The 17,500-nt window shown below is 54.0% G+C and overlaps 1 protein-coding gene across 1 annotated transcript in view; it reads right to left on the minus strand.

The window, feature by feature from the left end:
• The window catches only part of haus7 (HAUS augmin-like complex, subunit 7), a 34,956-nt gene that overhangs the window by 14,734 nt on the left and 2,722 nt on the right, over positions 1-17,500 (minus strand). Inside the window, exons 3-13 of the mRNA XM_052482615.1 lie at positions 13,305-13,372; positions 13,149-13,193; positions 13,011-13,072; positions 10,338-10,531; positions 9,864-9,962; positions 9,488-9,619; positions 9,231-9,329; positions 8,882-8,947; positions 8,653-8,784; positions 8,084-8,148; positions 258-370 (exon numbers count right to left, since the gene is read on the minus strand). Of these exons, the coding sequence (XP_052338575.1) occupies positions 258-370; positions 8,084-8,148; positions 8,653-8,784; positions 8,882-8,947; positions 9,231-9,329; positions 9,488-9,619; positions 9,864-9,962; positions 10,338-10,531; positions 13,011-13,072; positions 13,149-13,193; positions 13,305-13,372 (1,075 nt within the window). The remainder of the gene's footprint in view (positions 1-257; positions 371-8,083; positions 8,149-8,652; positions 8,785-8,881; positions 8,948-9,230; positions 9,330-9,487; positions 9,620-9,863; positions 9,963-10,337; positions 10,532-13,010; positions 13,073-13,148; positions 13,194-13,304; positions 13,373-17,500) is intronic.

Here is a 17,500-nt window from a genome sequence, read left to right on the forward strand (position 1 = left end):
CTCAGTACTGTTATCATTACAAGGAGACAAAGCATTAGACTCAGTACTGTTATCATTACAAGGGGAGACAAAGCATTAGACTCAGTACTGTTATCATTACAAGGGAGACAAAGCATTAGACTCAGTACTGTTATCATTTAGACACCTATCCTCGTCAGGTACATTTCTTCTCATCCTTATCAAGGGTGCCAAAAATTTGGGGAGGTGACCGTATGTCAGTACAACTTCTCCCCTGGATTACAGACACACCCCCTCACCTGGTCATGCAGCTGTTCCAGGGCGGCGTGAGTGGACTCCAGCAAGGCTGTGACACCAGCAACCTCCTCGCCTCGGCCTGCTGGGTAGTGACCTCTGACCCTTCCTGGCACCCCTGGAGAGAGGTCAGGTGAGTTAGTAATGGGCCGGAAACTAAAACATGTCCAAGGGACCAGGGGTTGGTGTGGGGGTGATGTTAGTGGACCAGGGGTTGGTGTGGGGGTGATGTTAGTGGACCAGGGGTTGGTGTGGGGGTGATGTTAGTGGACCAGGGGGTTGGTGTGTACCTGATGTTAGTGGACCAGGGGTTGGTGTGGGGGTGATGTTAGTGGACCAGGGGGTTGGTGTGGGGGTGATGTTAGTGGACCAGGGGTTGGTGTGGGGTGATGTTAGTGGACCAGGGGTTGGTGTGGGGGTGATGTTAGTGGACCAGGGGTTGGTGTGGGGTGATGTTAGTGGACCAGGGGTTGGTGTGGGGGTGATGTTAGTGGACCAGGGGGTTGGTGTGGGGGTGATGTTAGTGGACCAGGGGGTTGGTGTGGGGGTGATGTTAGTGGACCAGGGGGTTGGTGTGGGGGTGATGTTAGTGGACCAGGGGTTGGTGTGTACCTGATGTTAGTGGGCCAGGGGTTGGTGTGGGGGTGATGTTAGTGGACCAGGGGTTGGTGTGGGGGTGATGTTAGTGGACCAGGGGTTGGTGTGTACCTGATGTTAGTGGGCCAGGGGTTGGTGTGGGGGTGATGTTAGTGGACCAGGGGTTGGTGTGGGGGTGATGTTAGTGGACCAGGGGTTGGTGTGGGGGTGATGTTAGTGGGCCAGGGGTTGGTGTGGGGTGATGTTAGTGGACCAGGGGTTGGTGTGTACCTGATGTTAGTGGACCAGGGGGTTGGTGTGGGGGTGATGTTAGTGGACCAGGGGTTGGTGTGTACCTGATGTTAGTGGACCAGGGGTTGGTGTGGGGTGATGTTAGTGGACCAGGGGTTGGTGTGGGGTGATGTTAGTGGACCAGGGGTTGGTGTGGGGTGATGTTAGTGGACCAGGGGGTTGGTGTGTACCTGATGTTAGTGGACCAGGGGGTTGGTGTGTACCTGATGTTAGTGGACCAGGGGTTGGTGTGGGGGTGATGTTAGTGGACCAGGGGTTGGTGTGGGGGTGATGTTAGTGGACCAGGGGTTGGTGTGGGGGTGATGTTAGTGGACCAGGGGGTTGGTGTGGGGGTGATGTTAGTGGACCAGGGGTTGGTGTGGGGGTGATGTTAGTGGACCAGGGGTTGGTGTGTACCTGATGTTAGTGGGCCAGGGGTTGGTGTGGGGTGACGTTAGTGGACCAGGGGGCTGGTGTGGGGTGATGTTAGTGGACCAGGGGGTTGGTGTGTACCTGATGTTAGTGGCCAGGGGTTGGTGTGGGGTGATGTTAGTGGACCAGGGGTTGGTGTGGGGGTGATGTTAGTGGACCAGGGGTTGGTGTGGGGTGATGTTAGTGGGCCAGGGGTTGGTGTGGGGGTGATGTTAGTGGGCCAGGGGTTGGTGTGGGGGGTGATGTTAGTGGGCCAGGGGGTTGGTGTGGGTGTGATGTTAGTGGACCAGGGGTTGGTGTGGGGGTGATGTTAGTGGACCAGGGGGTTGGTGTGTACCTGATGTTAGTGGACCAGGGGGTTGGTGTGGGGGTGATGTTAGTGGACCAGGGGTTGGTGTGTACCTGATGTTAGTGGACCAGGGGGTTGGTGTGGGGGTGATGTTAGTGGACCAGGGGTTGGTGTGGGGTGATGTTAGTGGACCAGGGGGTTGGTGTGTACCTGATGTTAGTGGACCAGGGGTTGGTGTGGGGGTGATGTTAGTGGACCAGGGGGTTGGTGTGGGGGGTGATGTTAGTGGACCAGGGGTTGGTGTGGGGGTGATGTTAGTGGGCCAGGGGTTGGTGTGTACCTGATGTTGTGGACCAGGGGGTTGGTGTGTACCTGATGTTAGTGGACCAGGGGTTGGTGTGTACCTGATGTTAGTGGACCAGGGGTTGGTGTGGGGGTGATGTTAGTGGACCAGGGGTTGGTGTGTACCTGATGTTAGTGGACCAGGGGTTGGTGTGTACCTGATGTTAGTGGGCCAGGGGTTGGTGTGTACCTGATGTTAGTGGACCAGGGGTTGGTGTGTACCTGATGTTAGTGGACCAGGGGGTTGGTGTGTACCTGATGTTAGTGGGCCAGGGGTTGGTGTACCTGATGTTAGTGGGCCAGGGGGTTGGTGTGGGGGTGATGTTAGTGGACCAGGGGTTGGTGTGGGGGTGATGTTAGTGGACCAGGGGTTGGTGTGGGGGTGATGTTAGTGGGCCAGGGGTTGGTGTGGGGGGTGATGTTAGTGGACCAGGGGGTTTGTGTGGGGTGATGTTGGTGGACCAGGGGGTTGGTGTGGGGGTGATGTTAGTGGACCAGGGTTGGTGTGGGGGTGATGTTAGTGGACCAGGGGTTGGTATGTACCTGATGTTAGTGGACCAGGGGGTTGGTGTGTACCTGATGTTAGTGGGCCAGGGGTTGGTGTGGGGGTGATGTTAGTGGACCAGGGGTTGGTGTGTACCTGATGTTAGTGGACCAGGGGTTGGTGTGGGGGTGATGTTAGTGGACCAGGGGTTGGTGTGGGGGTGATGTTAGTGGACCAGGGGTTGGTATGTACCTGATGTTAGTGGACCAGGGGTTGGTGTGGGGTGATGTTAGTGGACCAGGGGGTTGGTGTGGGGGTGATGTTAGTGGACCAGGGGTTGGTGTGTACCTGATGTTAGTGGACCAGGGGTTGGTGTGTACCTGATGTTGGCAGTGGACCAGGGGTTGGTGTGGGGGTGATGTTAGTGGACCAGGGGTTGGTGTGGGGGTGATGTTAGTGGACCAGGGGGTTGGTGTACCTGATGTTAGTGGGCCAAGGGGTTGGTGTGGGGGTGATGTTAGTGGACCAGGGGTTGGTGTGGGGGTGATGTTAGTGGACCAGGGGTTGGTGTGGGGGTGATGTTAGTGGACCAGGGGTTGGTGTGGGGTGATGTTAGTGGACCAGGGGGTTGGTGTGGGGGTGATGTTAGTGGACCAGGGGTTGGTGTTAGTGGACCAGGGGTTGGTGTGTACCTGATGTTAGTGGACCAGGGGTTGGTGTGGGGGTGATGTTAGTGGACCAGGGGTTGGTGTGGGGGGTGATGTTAGTGGACCAGGGGGTTGGTGTGTACCTGATGTTAGTGGACCAGGGGTTGGTGTGTACCTGATGTTAGTGGACCAGGGGTTGGTGTGTACCTGATGTTAGTGGACCAGGGGTTGGTGTGTACCTGATGTTAGTGGACCAGGGGTTGGTGTGTACCTGATGTTAGTGGACCCAGGGGTTGGTGTGGGGGTGATGTTAGTGGACCAGGGGGTTGGTGTGTACCTGATGTTAGTGGGCCAGGGGTTGGTGTGTACCTGATGTTAGTGGACCAGGGGTTGGTGTGGGGGTGATGTTAGTGGACCAGGGGTTGGTGTGTACCTGATGTTAGTGGACCAGGGAGTTGGTGTGGGGGTGATGTTAGTGGACCAGGGGTTGGTGTGGGGTGATGTTAGTGGACCAGGGAGTTGGTGTGGGGTGATGTTAGTGGACCAGGGGGTTGGTGTGTACCTGATGTTAGTGGACCAGGGGGTTGGTGTGGGGGTGATGTTAGTGGACCAGGGGGTTGGTGTGTACCTGATGTTAGTGGACCAGGGGTTGGTGTGGGGGGTGATGTTAGTGGACCAGGGGTTGGTGTGGGGGTGCCGGCGAACAGGGCTCCGGGCAGCCGAGCGGAAATGGAGGAAAACTCGCCTCCCTGCGGACCTGGCATCCTTTCACTCCCTCCTCTCTACATTTTCCTCCTCTGTCTCTGCTGCTAAAGCCACTTTCTACCATTCTAAGTTCCAAGCATCTGCCTCTAACCCTAGGAAGCTCTTTGCCACCTTCTCCTCCCTCCTGAATCCCCCCCCCTCCCTCCTCCCTCTCTGCAGATGACTTCGTCAACCATTTTGAAAAGAAGGTCGATGACATCCGATCCTCGTTGCTAAGTCAAACGACACCGCTGGTTCTGCTCACACTGCCCTACCCTATGCTCTGACCTCTTTCTCCCTCTCTCTCCAGATGAAATCTCGCGTCTTGTGACGACGGCCGCCCAACAACCTGCCCGCTTGACCCTATCCCCTCCTCTCTTCTCCAGACCATTTCCGGAGACCTTCTCCCTTACCTCACCTCGCTCATCAACTCATCCCCTGACCGCTGGCTACGTCCCTCCCGTCTTCAAGAGAGCGAAGTTGCACCCCTTCTGAAAAAAACCTACACTTTCGATCCTCCGATGTCAACAACTACAGACCAGTATCCCTTCTCTCTTTTTCTCTCCAAAACTCTTGGCGTGCCGTCCTTGGCCAGCTCTACCTCTATCTCTCTCAGAATGACCTTCTTGATCCAAATCAGTCAGGTTTCAAGACTAGTCATTCAACTGAGACTGCTCTTCTCTGTATCACGGAGGCGCTCCGCACTGCTAAAGCTAACTCTCTCTCCTCTGCTCTCATCCTTCTAGACCTATCGGCTGCCTTCGATACTGTGAACCATCAGATCCTCCTCTCCACCCTCTCCGAGTTGGGCATCTCCCGGCGCGCCCACGCTTGGATTGCGTCCTACCTGACAGGTCGCTCCTACCAGGTGGCGTGGCGAGAATCTGTCTCCTCACCACGCGCTCTCACCACTGGTGTCCCAGGGCTCTGTTCTAGGCCCTCTCTTATTCTCGCTATACACCAAGTCACTTGGCTCTGTCATAACCTCACATGGTCTCTCCTATCATTGCTATGCAGACGACACACAATTAATCTTCTCCTTTCCCCCTTCTGATGACCAGGTGGCGAATCGCATCTCTGCATGTCTGGCAGACATATCAGTGTGGATGACGGATCACCACCTCAAGCTGAACCTCAGCAAGACGGAGCTCCTCTTCCTCCCGGGGAAAGACTGCCCGTTCCATGATCTCGCCATCACGGTTGACAACTCCATTGTGTCCTCCTCCCAGAGCGCTAAGAACCTTGGCGTGATCCTGGACAACACCCTGACGTTCTCAACTAACATCAAGGCGGTGTCCCGTTCCTGTAGGTTCATGCTCTACAACATCCGCAGAGTACGACCCTGCCTCACACAGGAAGCGGCGCAGGTCCTAATCCAGGCACTTGTCATCTCCCGTCTTGATTACTGCAACTCGCTGTTGGCTGGGCTCCCTGCCTGTGCCATTAAACCCCTACAACTCATCAGAACGTCGCAGCCCGTCTGGTGTTCAACCTTCCCAAGTTCTCTCACGTCACCCCGCTCCTCCGCTCTCTCCACTGGCTTCCAGTTGAAGCTCCCGCATCCGCTACAAGACCATGGTGCTCGCCTACGGAGCTGTGAGGGGAACGGCACCTCAGTACCTCCAGGCTCTGGATCAGGCCCTACACCCAAACAAGGGCACTGCGTTCATCCACCTCTGGCCTGCTCGCCTCCCTACCACTGAGGAAGTACAGTTTCCCGCTCAGCCCAGTCAAAACTGTTCGCTGCTCTGGCCCCCAATGGTGGAACAAACTCCCTCACGACGCCAGGACAGCGGAGTCAATCACCACCTTCCGGAGACACCTGAAACCCCACCTCTTCAAGGAATACCTAGGATAGGGTAAGTAAGGGTAGGTAATCCTTCTCCCCCAACAAGATTTAGATGCAAGTGGCTGTTCCACTGGTTGTCATAGTAATGTTAGTGGACCAGGGGGTTGGTGTGGGGGTGATGTTAGTGGACCAGGGGTTGGTGTGTACCTGATGTTTAGTGGACCAGGGGTTGGTGTGGGGGTGATGTTACCTTGAGGGGGTTGTGTGGGGTGATGTTAGTGGACCAGGGGGTTGGTGTGGGGGATGATGTTAGTGATGACCAGGGGTTGGTGTGGATGTTAGTGATGTTAGTGGACCAGGGGTTGGTGTGGGTTAGTGGACCAGGGGGTTGGTGTGGGGGTGATGTTAGTGGACCAGGGGTTGGTTGGTGTGTACCTGATGTTAGTGGACCAGGGGGTTGGTGTGGGGGTGATGTTAGTGGACCAGGGGGTTGGTGTGTACCTGATGTTAGTGGACCAGGGGTTGGTGTGGGGGTGATGTTAGTGGACCAGGGGTTGGTGTGGATGTTAGTGGACCAGGGGTTGGTGTGGGGGTGATGTGATGTTAGTGGACCAGGGGGTTGGTGTGTACCTGATGTTAGTGATGTTAGTGGACCAGGGGTTGGTGTGTACCTGATGTTAGTGGACCAGGGGTTGGTGTGTACCTGATGTTAGTGGACCAGGGGTTGGTGTGGGGGTGATGTTAGTGGACCAGGGGTTGGTGTGTACCTGATGTTAGTGGACCAGGGGGTTGGTGATGTTAGTGGACCAGGGGTTGGTGTGTATGTTAGTGGACCAGGGGTTGGTGTGTACCTGATGTTAGGGTTGGTGTGTACCTGATGTTAGTGGACCAGGGGTTGGTGTGTACCTGATGTTAGTGGACCAGGGGTTGGTGTGGGGGTGATGTTAGTGGACCAGGGGGTTGGTGTGGGGGTGATGTTAGTGGACCAGGGGTTGGTGTGGGGGTGATGTTAGTGGGCCAGGGGTTGGTGTGGGGTGATGTTAGTGGACCAGGGGTTGGTGTGTACCTGATGTTAGTGGACCAGGGGGTTGGTGTGGGGGTGATGTTAGTGGACCAGGGGGTTGGTGTGGGGGTGATGTTAGTGGACCAGGGGGTTGGTGTGTACCTGATGTTAGTGGGCCAGGGGGTTGGTGTGTACCTGATGTTAGTGGACCAGGGGGTTGGTGTGTACCTGATGTTAGTGGACCAGGGGTTGGTGTGGGGGTGATGTTAGTGGACCAGGGGGTTGGTGTGTACCTGATGTTAGTGGACCAGGGGTTGGTGTGGGGGTGATGTTAGTGGACCAGGGGGTTGGTTGGGGGTGATGTTAGTGGACCAGGGGTTGGTGTGGGGGTGATGTTAGTGGACCAGGGGGTTGGTGTGTACCTGATGTTAGTGGACCAGGGGTTGGTGTGGGGGTGGTTAGTGTGTGATGTTAGTGGACCAGGGGTTGGTGTGGGGGTGATGTTAGTGGACCAGGGGCTTGGTGTGGGGGTGATGTTAGTGGACCAGGGGTTGGTGTGTACCTGATGTTAGTGGGCCAGGGGTTGGTGTGGGGGTGATGTTAGTGGACCAGGGGCTTGGTGTGGGGGTGATGTTAGTGGACCAGGGGTTGGTGTGGGGGTGATGTTAGTGGACCAGGGGTTGGTGTGGGGTGATGTTAGTGGGCCAGGGGTTGGTGTGGGGGTGATGTTAGTGGGCCAGGGGGTTGGTGTGGGGTGATGTTAGTGGACCAGGGGTTGGTGTGGGGGTGATGTTAGTGGACCAGGGGTTGGTGTGTACCTGATGTTAGTGGACCAGGGGTTGGTGTGGGGTGATGTTAGTGGACCAGGGGTTGGTGTGGGGGTGATGTTAGTGGGCCAGGGGTTGGTGTGGGGGTGATGTTAGTGGACCAGGGGTTGGTGTGGGGGTGATGTTAGTGGACCAGGGGTTGGTGGGTACCTGATGTTAGTGGACCAGGGGTTGGTGTGGGGGTGATGTTAGTGGGCCAGGGGTTGGTATGGGGGTGATGTTAGTGGACCAGGGGTGAGTGTGTACCTGATATCAGAGGGCCAGGGGGTTGGTGTGTACCTGATATCAGAGGGCCAGGGGTTGGTGTGTACCTGATATCAGAGGGCCAGGGGTGAGTGTGTACCTGATATCAGAGGGCCAGGGGTGAGTGTGTACCTGATATCAGAGGGCCAGGGGTGAGTGTGTACCTGATATCAGAGGGCCAGGGGGTGAGTGTGTACCTGATATCAGAGGGCCAGGGGTGAGTGTGTACCTGATATCAGAGGGCCAGGGGTGAGTGTGTACCTGATATCAGAGGGCCAGGGGGTGAGTGTGTACCTGATATCAGAGGGCCAGGGGGTGAGTGTGTACCTGATATCAGAGGGCCAGGGGTGAGTGTGTACCTGATAGAGGGCCAGGGGTGAGTGTGTACCTGATAGAGGGCCAGGGGTGAGTGTGTACCTGATAGAGGGCCAGGGGGTGAGTGTGTACCTGATAGAGGGCCAGGGGTGAGTGTGTACCTGATAGAGGGCCAGGGGGTGAGTGTGTACCTGATATCAGAGGGCCAGGGGTGAGTGTGTACCTGATATCAGAGGGCCAGGGGTGAGTGTGTACCTGATATCAGAGGGCCAGGGGTGAGTGTGTACCTGATATCAGAGGGCCAGGGGTGAGTGTGTACCTGATATCAGAGGGCCAGGGGGTGAGTGTGTACCTGATATCAGAGGGCCAGGGGGTGAGTGTGTACCTGATATCAGAGGGCCAGGGGGTGAGTGTGTACCTGATATCAGAGGGCCAGGGGGTGAGTGTGTACCTGATATCAGAGGGCCAGGGGGTGAGTGTGTACCTGATATCAGAGGGCCAGGGGGTGAGTGTGTACCTGATATCAGAGGGCCAGGGGGTGACTGTGTACCTGATATCAGAGGGCCAGGGGTGAGTGTGTACCTGATATCAGAGGGCCAGGGGTGAGTGTGTACCTGATATCAGAGGGCCAGGGGGTGAGTGTGTACCTGATATCAGAGGGCCAGGGGGTGAGTGTGTACCTGATATCAGAGGGCCAGGGGGTGAGTGTGTACCTGATAGAGGGCCAGGGGGTGAGTGTGTACCTGATATCAGAGGGCCAGGGGTGAGTGTGTACCTGATATCAGAGCGCCAGGGGGTGAGTGTGTACCTGATATCAGAGGGCCAGGGGTGAGTGTGTACCTGATATCAGAGGGCCAGGGGGTGAGTGTGTACCTGATAGAGGGCCAGGGGTGAGTGTGTACCTGATAGAGGGCCAGGGGGTGAGTGTGTACCTGATATCAGAGGGCCAGGGGTGAGTGTGTACCTGATATCAGAGGGCCAGGGGTGACTGTGTACCTGATATCAGAGGGCCAGGGGGTGACTGTGTACCTGATATCAGAGGGCCAGGGGGTGACTGTGTACCTGATATCAGAGGGCCAGGGGGTGAGTGTGTACCTGATATCAGAGGGCCAGGGGGTTGAGTGTGTACCTGATATCAGAGGGCCAGGGGGTGACTGTGTACCTGATATCAGAGGGCCAGGGGTGAGTGTGTACCTGATAGAGGGCCAGGGGTGAGTGTGTACCTGATAGAGGGCCAGGGGTTGAGTGTGTACCTGATATCAGAGGGCCAGGGGGTGAGTGTGTACCTGATATCAGAGGGCCAGGGGGTGAGTGTGTACCTGATATCAGAGGGCCAGGGGGTGAGTGTGTACCTGATATCAGAGGGCCAGGGGGTGAGTGTGTACCTGATATCAGAGGGCCAGGGGGTGAGTGTGTACCTGATAGAGGGCCAGGGGGTGAGTGTGTACCTGATAGAGGGCCAGGGGGTGAGTGTGTACCTGATAGAGGGCCAGGGGGTGAGTGTGTACCTGATAGAGGGCCAGGGGGTGAGTGTGTACCTGATAGAGGGCCAGGGGGTGAGTGTGTACCTGATAGAGGGCCAGGGGGTGAGTGTGTACCTGATATCAGAGGGCCAGGGGGTGAGTGTACCTGATATCAGAGGGCCAGGGGGTGAGTGTGTACCTGATATCAGAGGGCCAGGGGGTGACTGTGTACCTGATATCAGAGGGCCAGGGGGTGACTGTGTACCTGATATCAGAGGGCCAGGGGGTGAGTGTGTACCTGATATCAGAGGGCCAGGGGTTGGTGTGTACCTGATATCAGAGGGCCAGGGGTGAGTGTGTACCTGATAGAGGGCCAGGGGTGAGTGTGTACCTGATAGAGGGCCAGGGGTGAGTGTGTACCTGATAGAGGGCCAGGGGTGAGTGTGTACCTGATAGAGGGCCAGGGGGTGAGTGTGTACCTGATAGAGGGCCAGGGGTGAGTGTGTACCTGATATCAGAGGGCCAGGGGGTGAGTGTGTACCTGATATCAGAGGGCCAGGGGGTGAGTGTGTACCTGATATCAGAGGGCCAGGGGGTGAGTGTGTACCTGATATCAGAGGGCCAGGGGGTGAGTGTGTACCTGATATCAGAGGGCCAGGGGGTGAGAGTAGGGGTGAGAGCATGTGTCAGGTGAGGCAGAGCTTCAGGACAGAAGAGTTCCTTCAGTAGGCCCTCTCCTCCGGCCCTGCTGTCCTCACTGCTGTCCACGGAGTCAGGCACTAAAGTGAGCAGCTGCTCCAGGAACCACAGCTGGCGCAGGGGGCAGGCCCGGCCCTGAGGAGGCATACAGCCGGTTACAATATATAGCAGAATAATATACCGCTGAACGTTATACACACGCCTTTACTTAACTAGGCAAGTCAGTTAAGAACAAACCGCCTAGGAACGGTGGGTAAACTGCCCCGTTCAGGGGAACGGTGGGTTAACTGCCCCGTTCAGGGGAACGGCGGGTTAACTGCCCCGTTCAGGGGAACGGCGGGTTAACTGCCCCGTTCAGGGGAACGGCGGGTTAACTGCCCCGTTCAGGGGAACGGCGGGTTAACTGCCCCGTTCAGGGGAACGGCGGGTTAACTGCCCCGTTCAGGGGAACGGCGGGTTAACTGCCCCGTTCAGGGGAACAGTGGGTTAACTGCCCTGTTCAGGGGAACCGTGGGTTAACTGCCCCGTTCAGGGGAACGGCGGGTTAACTGCCCCGTTCAGGGGAACGGCGGGTTAACTGCCCCGTTCAGGGGAACAGTGGGTTAACTGCCTTGTTCAAGGGAACCGTGGGTTAACTGCCTTGTTCAAGGGAACAGTGGGTTAACTGCCTTGTTCAGGGGAACGGTGGGTTAACTGCCTTGTTCAGGGGAACAGTGGGTTAACTGCCTTGTTCAAGGGAACCGTGGGTTAACTGCCTTGTTCAAGGGAACAGTGGGTTAACTGCCTTGTTCAGGGGAACAGTGGGTTAACTGCCTTGTTCAGGGGAACAGTGGGTTACTGCCTTGTTCAGGGGAACAGTGGGTTAACTGCCCCGTTCAGGGGAACGGCGGGTTAACTGCCTTGTTCAAGGGAACAGTGGGTTAACTGCCTTGTTCAGGGGAACAGTGGGTTAACTGCCTTGTTCAGGGGAACAGTGGGTTACTGCCTTGTTCAAGGGAACAGTGGGTTAACTGCCTTGTTCAGGGGAACAGTGGGTTAACTGCCTTGTTCAGGGGAACAGTGGGTTAACTGCCCCGTTCAGGGGAACAGTGGGTTACTGCCTTGTTCAAGGGAACAGTGGGTTAACTGCCTTGTTCAAGGGAACCGTGGGTTAACTGCCTTGTTCAAGGGAACAGTGGGTTAACTGCCTTGTTCAGGGGAACAGTGGGTTAACTGCCTTGTTCAGGGGAACAGTGGGTTACTGCCTTGTTCAGGGGAACAGTGGGTTAACTGCCCCGTTCAGGGGAACAGTGGGTTAACTGCCCGTTCAGGGGAACGGTGGGTTAACTGCCTTGTTCAGGGAACGGTGGGTTAACTGCCTTGTTCAGGGAACGGTGGGTTAACTGCCTTGTTCAGGGGAACGGTGGGTTAACTGCCTTGTTCAGGGAACGGTGGGTTAACTGCCTTGTTCAGGGAACGGTGGGTTAACTGCCTTGTTCAGGGAACGGTGGGTTAACTGCCTTGTTCAGGGAACAGTGGGTTAACTGCCTTGTTCAGGGGAACAGTGGGTTAACTGCCTTGTTCAGGGGAACAGTGGGTTAACTGCCTTGTTCAGGGAACAGTGGGTTAACTGCCTTGTTCAAGGGAACCGTGGGTTAACTGCCTTGTTCAAGGGAACAGTGGGTTAACTGCCTTGTTCAGGGGAACAGTGGGTTAACTGCCTTGTTCAGGGGAACAGTGGGTTACTGCCTTGTTCAGGGGAACAGTGGGTTAACTGCCTTGTTCAGGGGGTGAGTGGGTTAACTGCCTTGTTCAGGGGAACGGTGGGTTAACTGCCTTGTTCAGGGGAACAGTGGGTTAACTGCCTTGTTCAGGGGAACAGTGGGTTAACTGCCTTGTTCAGGGAACAGTGGGTTAACTGCCTTGTTCAAGGGAACAGTGGGTTAACTGCCTTGTTCAAGGGAACAGTGGGTTACTGCCTTGTTCAGGGGAACAGTGGGTTAACTGCCTTGCTCAGGGGAACAGTGGGTTAACTGCCTTGTTCAGGGGAACAGTGGGTTACTGCCTTGTTCAAGGGAACAGTGGGTTAACTGCCTTGTTCAGGGGAACAGTGGGTTAACTGCCTTGTTCAAGGGAACAGTGGGTTACTGCCTTGTTCAGGGGAACAGTGGGTTAACTGCCTTGTTCAGGGGTGAGTGGGTTAACTGCCTTGCTCAGGGGAACAGTGGGTTAACTGCCTTGCTCAGGGGAACAGTGGGTTAACTGCCTTGCTCAGGGGAACAGTGGGTTAACTGCCTTGCTCAGGGGAACAGTGGGTTAACTGCCTTGCTCAGGGGAACAGTGGGTTAACTGCCTTGCTCAGGGGAACAGTGGGTTAACTGCCTTGTTCAGGGGAACAGTGGGTTAACTACCTTGTTCAGCGGCAGAACGACAGATTTGTACCTTGTCGGCTCGGGGATTCGAACTTGCAACCTTTTGGTTACTAACACAACGCTCTAACCACTAGGCTACCCTGCCGCACATGAACCGCAAGATGGAAACATTGCCGTTGGGCTCAAAATAACATTCAAAGTAAAGCAACACAATTTAAAATTCACATCCCTCTCTTTCCCCTCCTCCCTCCCTCCCTCCCTACCGTGATCAGGTCCAGGTCGTCTGTTCTACACAGCATCATCTCCTGGCCAAACACTGCCAGCTCTAGGTGAGAGAGACATTGATTCTCATTTTTTTTTTGAGAGAGACAGATTAGCTTACAATAAATATTGATGTTTACCGGTATGTAAGCAGAAGCAGTTAAGTTGGCAGTGCTGCACACCATCTGGTGGACATGATGTACAGGACACACTTTCTCACACGGTCCACTAACGCCTTCTGACATATCAACATTAGCTGGAAATCAATAGGAATTTACCCAGGCATGTATATTTACCTTGGCTGAGGGAGATTGGGTCTTTAGATCTGAGTGAGGGCAGTTTCTTACCGAGAGATGGACAGATGCTGCAGAGAGAGAGACAGAGAGAGAGACAGAGAGAGATCAGCCCACTTTAAACATGAACACTCACTTGGTCCACCGGGAGAAAGTATATCAGTTTGGTGCCGGCGTCCATCTCCCCCCCCCCGGCGTCCATCCCCCCCCTCCCCCTGCCGGCGTCCACTCACACCGCCCTGGAACAGCTGCACAAACAGCTGAGGGTGTAGTACCCCCTACCAATTGATCCATGCCAGTATCAGTGCAGTACTGAGTGTGTTACCTGCTACAGATCCATGCAAGTATGTCGGTGCAGTACTGAGTGTGTTACCTGCTACAGATCCATGCCAGTATGTCGGTGCAGTACTGAGTGTGTTACCTGCTACAGATCCATGCCAGTATCAGTTCAGTACTGAGTGTGTTACCTGCTACAGATCCATGCCAGTATCAGTGCAGTACTGAGTGTGTTACCTGCTACAGATCCATGCCAGTATCAGTGCAGTACTGAGTGTGTTACCTGCTACAGATCCATGCCAGTATCAGTGCAGTACTGAGTGTGTTACCTGCTACAGATCCATGCCAGTATCAGTGCAGTACTGAGTGTGTTACCTGCTACAGATCCATGCCAGTATCAGTGCAGTACTGAGTGTGTTACCTGCTACAGATCCATGCCAGTATCAGTGCAGTACTGAGTGTGTTACCTGCTACAGATCCATGCCAGTATCAGTGCAGTACTGAGTGTGTTACCTGCTACAGATCCATGCCAGTATCAGTGCAGTACTGAGTGTGTTACCTGCTACAGATCCATGCCAGTATCAGTGCAGTACTGAGTGTTACCTGCTACAGATCCATGCCAGTATCAGTGCAGTACTGAGTGTTACCTGCTACAGATCCATGCCAGTATCAGTGCAGTACTGAGTGTGTTACCTGCTACAGATCCATGCCAGTATCAGTGCAGTACTGAGTGTGTTACCTGCTACAGATCCATGCCAGTATCAGTGCAGTACTGAGTGTGTTACCTGCTACAGATCCATGCCAGTATCAGTGCAGTACTGAGTGTGTTACCTGCTACAGATCCATGCCAGTATCAGTGCAGTACTGAGTGTGTTACCTGCTACAGATCCATGCCAGTATCAGTGCAGTACTGAGTGTGTTACCTGCTACAGATCCATGCCAGTATCAGTGCAGTACTGAGTGTGTTACCTGCTACAGATCCATGCCAGTATCAGTGCAGTACTGAGTGTGTTACCTGCTACAGATCCATGCCAGTATCAGTGCAGTACTGAGTGTGTTACCTGCTACAGATCCATGCCAGTATCAGTGCAGTACTGAGTGTGTTACCTGCTACAGATCCATGCCAGTATCAGTGCAGTACTGAGTGTGTTACCTGCTACAGATCCATGCCAGTATCAGTGCAGTACTTAGTGTGTTACCTGCTACAGATCCATGCCAGTATCAGTGCAGTACTGAGTGTGTTACCTGCTACAGATCCATGCCAGTATCAGTGCAGTACTGAGTGTGTTACCTGCTACAGATCCATGCCAGTATCAGTGCAGTACTGAGTGTGTTACCTGCTACAGATCCATGCCAGTATCAGTGCAGTACTGAGTGTGTTACCAGCTACAGATCCATGCCAGTATCAGTGCAGTACTGAGTGTGTTACCTGCTACAGATCCATGCCAGTATCAGTGCAGTACTGAGTGTGTTACCAGCTACAGATCCATGCCAGTATCAGTGCAGTACTGAGTGTGTTACCTGCTACAGATCCATGCCAGTATCAGTGCAGTACTGAGTGTGTTACCTGCTACAGATCCATGCCAGTATCAGTGCAGTACTGAGTGTGTTACCTGCTACAGATCCATGCCAGTATCAGTGCAGTACTGAGTGTGTTACCTGCTACAGATCCATGCCAGTATCAGTGCAGTACTGAGTGTTACCTGCTACAGATCCATGCCAGTATCAGTGCAGTACTGAGTGTGTTACCAGCTACAGATCCATGCCAGTATCAGTGCAGTACTGAGTGTGTTACCAGCTACAGATCCATGCCAGTATCAGTGCAGTACTGAGTGTGTTACCTGCTACAGATCCATGCCAGTATCAGTGCAGTACTGAGTGTGTTACCTGCTACAGATCCATGCCAGTATCAGTGCAGTACTGAGTGTGTTACCAGCTACAGATCCATGCCAGTATCAGTGCAGTACTGAGTGTGTTACCTGCTACAGATCCATGCCAGTATCAGTGCAGTACTGAGTGTGTTACCTGCTACAGATCCATGCCAGTATCAGTGCAGTACTTAGTGTGTTACCTGCTACAGATCCATGCCAGTATCAGTGCAGTACTTAGTGTGTTACCTGCTACAGATCCATGCCAGTATCAGTGCAGTACTGAGTGTGTTACCTGCTACAGATCCATGCCAGTATCAGTGCAGTACTGAGTGTGTTACCTGCTACAGATCCATGCCAGTATCAGTGCAGTACTGAGTGTGTTACCTGCTACAGATCCATGCCAGTATCAGTGCAGTACTGAGTGTGTTACCTGCTACAGATCCATGCCAGTATCAGTGCAGTACTGAGTGTGTTACCTGCTACAGATCCATGCCAGTATCAGTGCAGTACTGAGTGTGTTACCTGCTACAGATCCATGCCAGTATCAGTGCAGTACTGAGTGTGTTACCTGCTACAGATCCATGCCAGTATCAGTGCAGTACTGAGTGTGTTACCTGCTACAGATCCATGCCAGTATCAGTGCAGTACTGAGTGTGTTACCAGCTACAGATCCATGCCAGTATCAGTGCAGTACTGAGTGTGTTACCTGCTACAGATCCATGCCAGTATCAGTGCAGTACTGAGTGTGTTACCTGCTACAGATCCATGCCAGTATCAGTGCAGTACTGAGTGTTACCTGCTACAGATCCATGCCAGTATCAGTGCAGTACTGAGTGTGTTACCTGCTACAGATCCATGCCAGTATCAGTGCAGTACTGAGTGTGTTACCAGCTACAGATCCATGCCAGTATCAGTGCAGTACTGAGTGTGTTACCAGCTACAGATCCATGCCAGTATCAGTGCAGTACTGAGTGTGTTACCTGCTACAGATCCATGCCAGTATCAGTGCAGTACTGAGTGTGTTACCTGCTACAGATCCATGCCAGTATCAGTGCAGTACTGAGTGTGTTACCAGCTACAGATCCATGCCAGTATCAGTGCAGTACTGAGTGTGTTACCTGCTACAGATCCATGCCAGTATCAGTGCAGTACTGAGTGTGTTACCTGCTACAGATCCATGCCAGTATCAGTGCAGTACTGAGTGTGTTACCTGCTACAGATCCATGCCAGTATCAGTGCAGTACTGAGTGTGTTACCTGCTACAGATCCATGCCAGTATCAGTGCAGTACTGAGTGTGTTACCTGCTACAGATCCATGCCAGTATCAGTGCAGTACTGAGTGTGTTACCTGCTACAGATCCATGCCAGTATCAGTGCAGTACTGAGTGTGTTACCTGCTACAGATCCATGCCAGTATCAGTGCAGTACTGAGTGTGTTACCTGCTACAGATCCATGCCAGTATCAGTGCAGTACTGAGTGTGTTACCTGCTACAGATCCATGCCAGTATCAGTGCAGTACTGAGTGTGTTACCAGCTACAGATCCATGCCAGTATCAGTGCAGTACTGAGTGTGTTACCTGCTACAGATCCATGCCAGTATCAGTGCAGTACTGAGTGTGTTACCAGCTACAGATCCATGCCAGTATCAGTGCAGTACTGAGTGTGTTACCTGCTACAGATCCATGCCAGTATCAGTGCAGTACTGAGTGTGTTACCTGCTACAGATCCATGCCAGTATCAGTGCAGTACTGAGTGTGTTACCTGCTACAGATCCATGCCAGTATCAGTGCAGTACTGAGTGTGTTACCAGCTACAGATCCATGCCAGTATCAGTGCAGTACTGAGTGTGTTACCTGCTACAGATCCATGCCAGTATCAGTGCAGTACTGAGTGTGTTACCTGCTACAGATCCATGCCAGTATCAGTGCAGTACTGAGTGTGTTACCTGCTACAGATCCATGCCAGTATCAGTGCAGTACTGAGTGTGTTACCTGCTACAGATCCATGCCAGTATCAGTGCAGTACTGAGTGTGTTACCTGCTACAGATCCA

This window comes from Oncorhynchus keta, chromosome 27, assembly GCF_023373465.1.
Source record: "Oncorhynchus keta strain PuntledgeMale-10-30-2019 chromosome 27, Oket_V2, whole genome shotgun sequence".
NCBI lineage: Eukaryota > Metazoa > Chordata > Actinopteri > Salmoniformes > Salmonidae > Oncorhynchus > Oncorhynchus keta.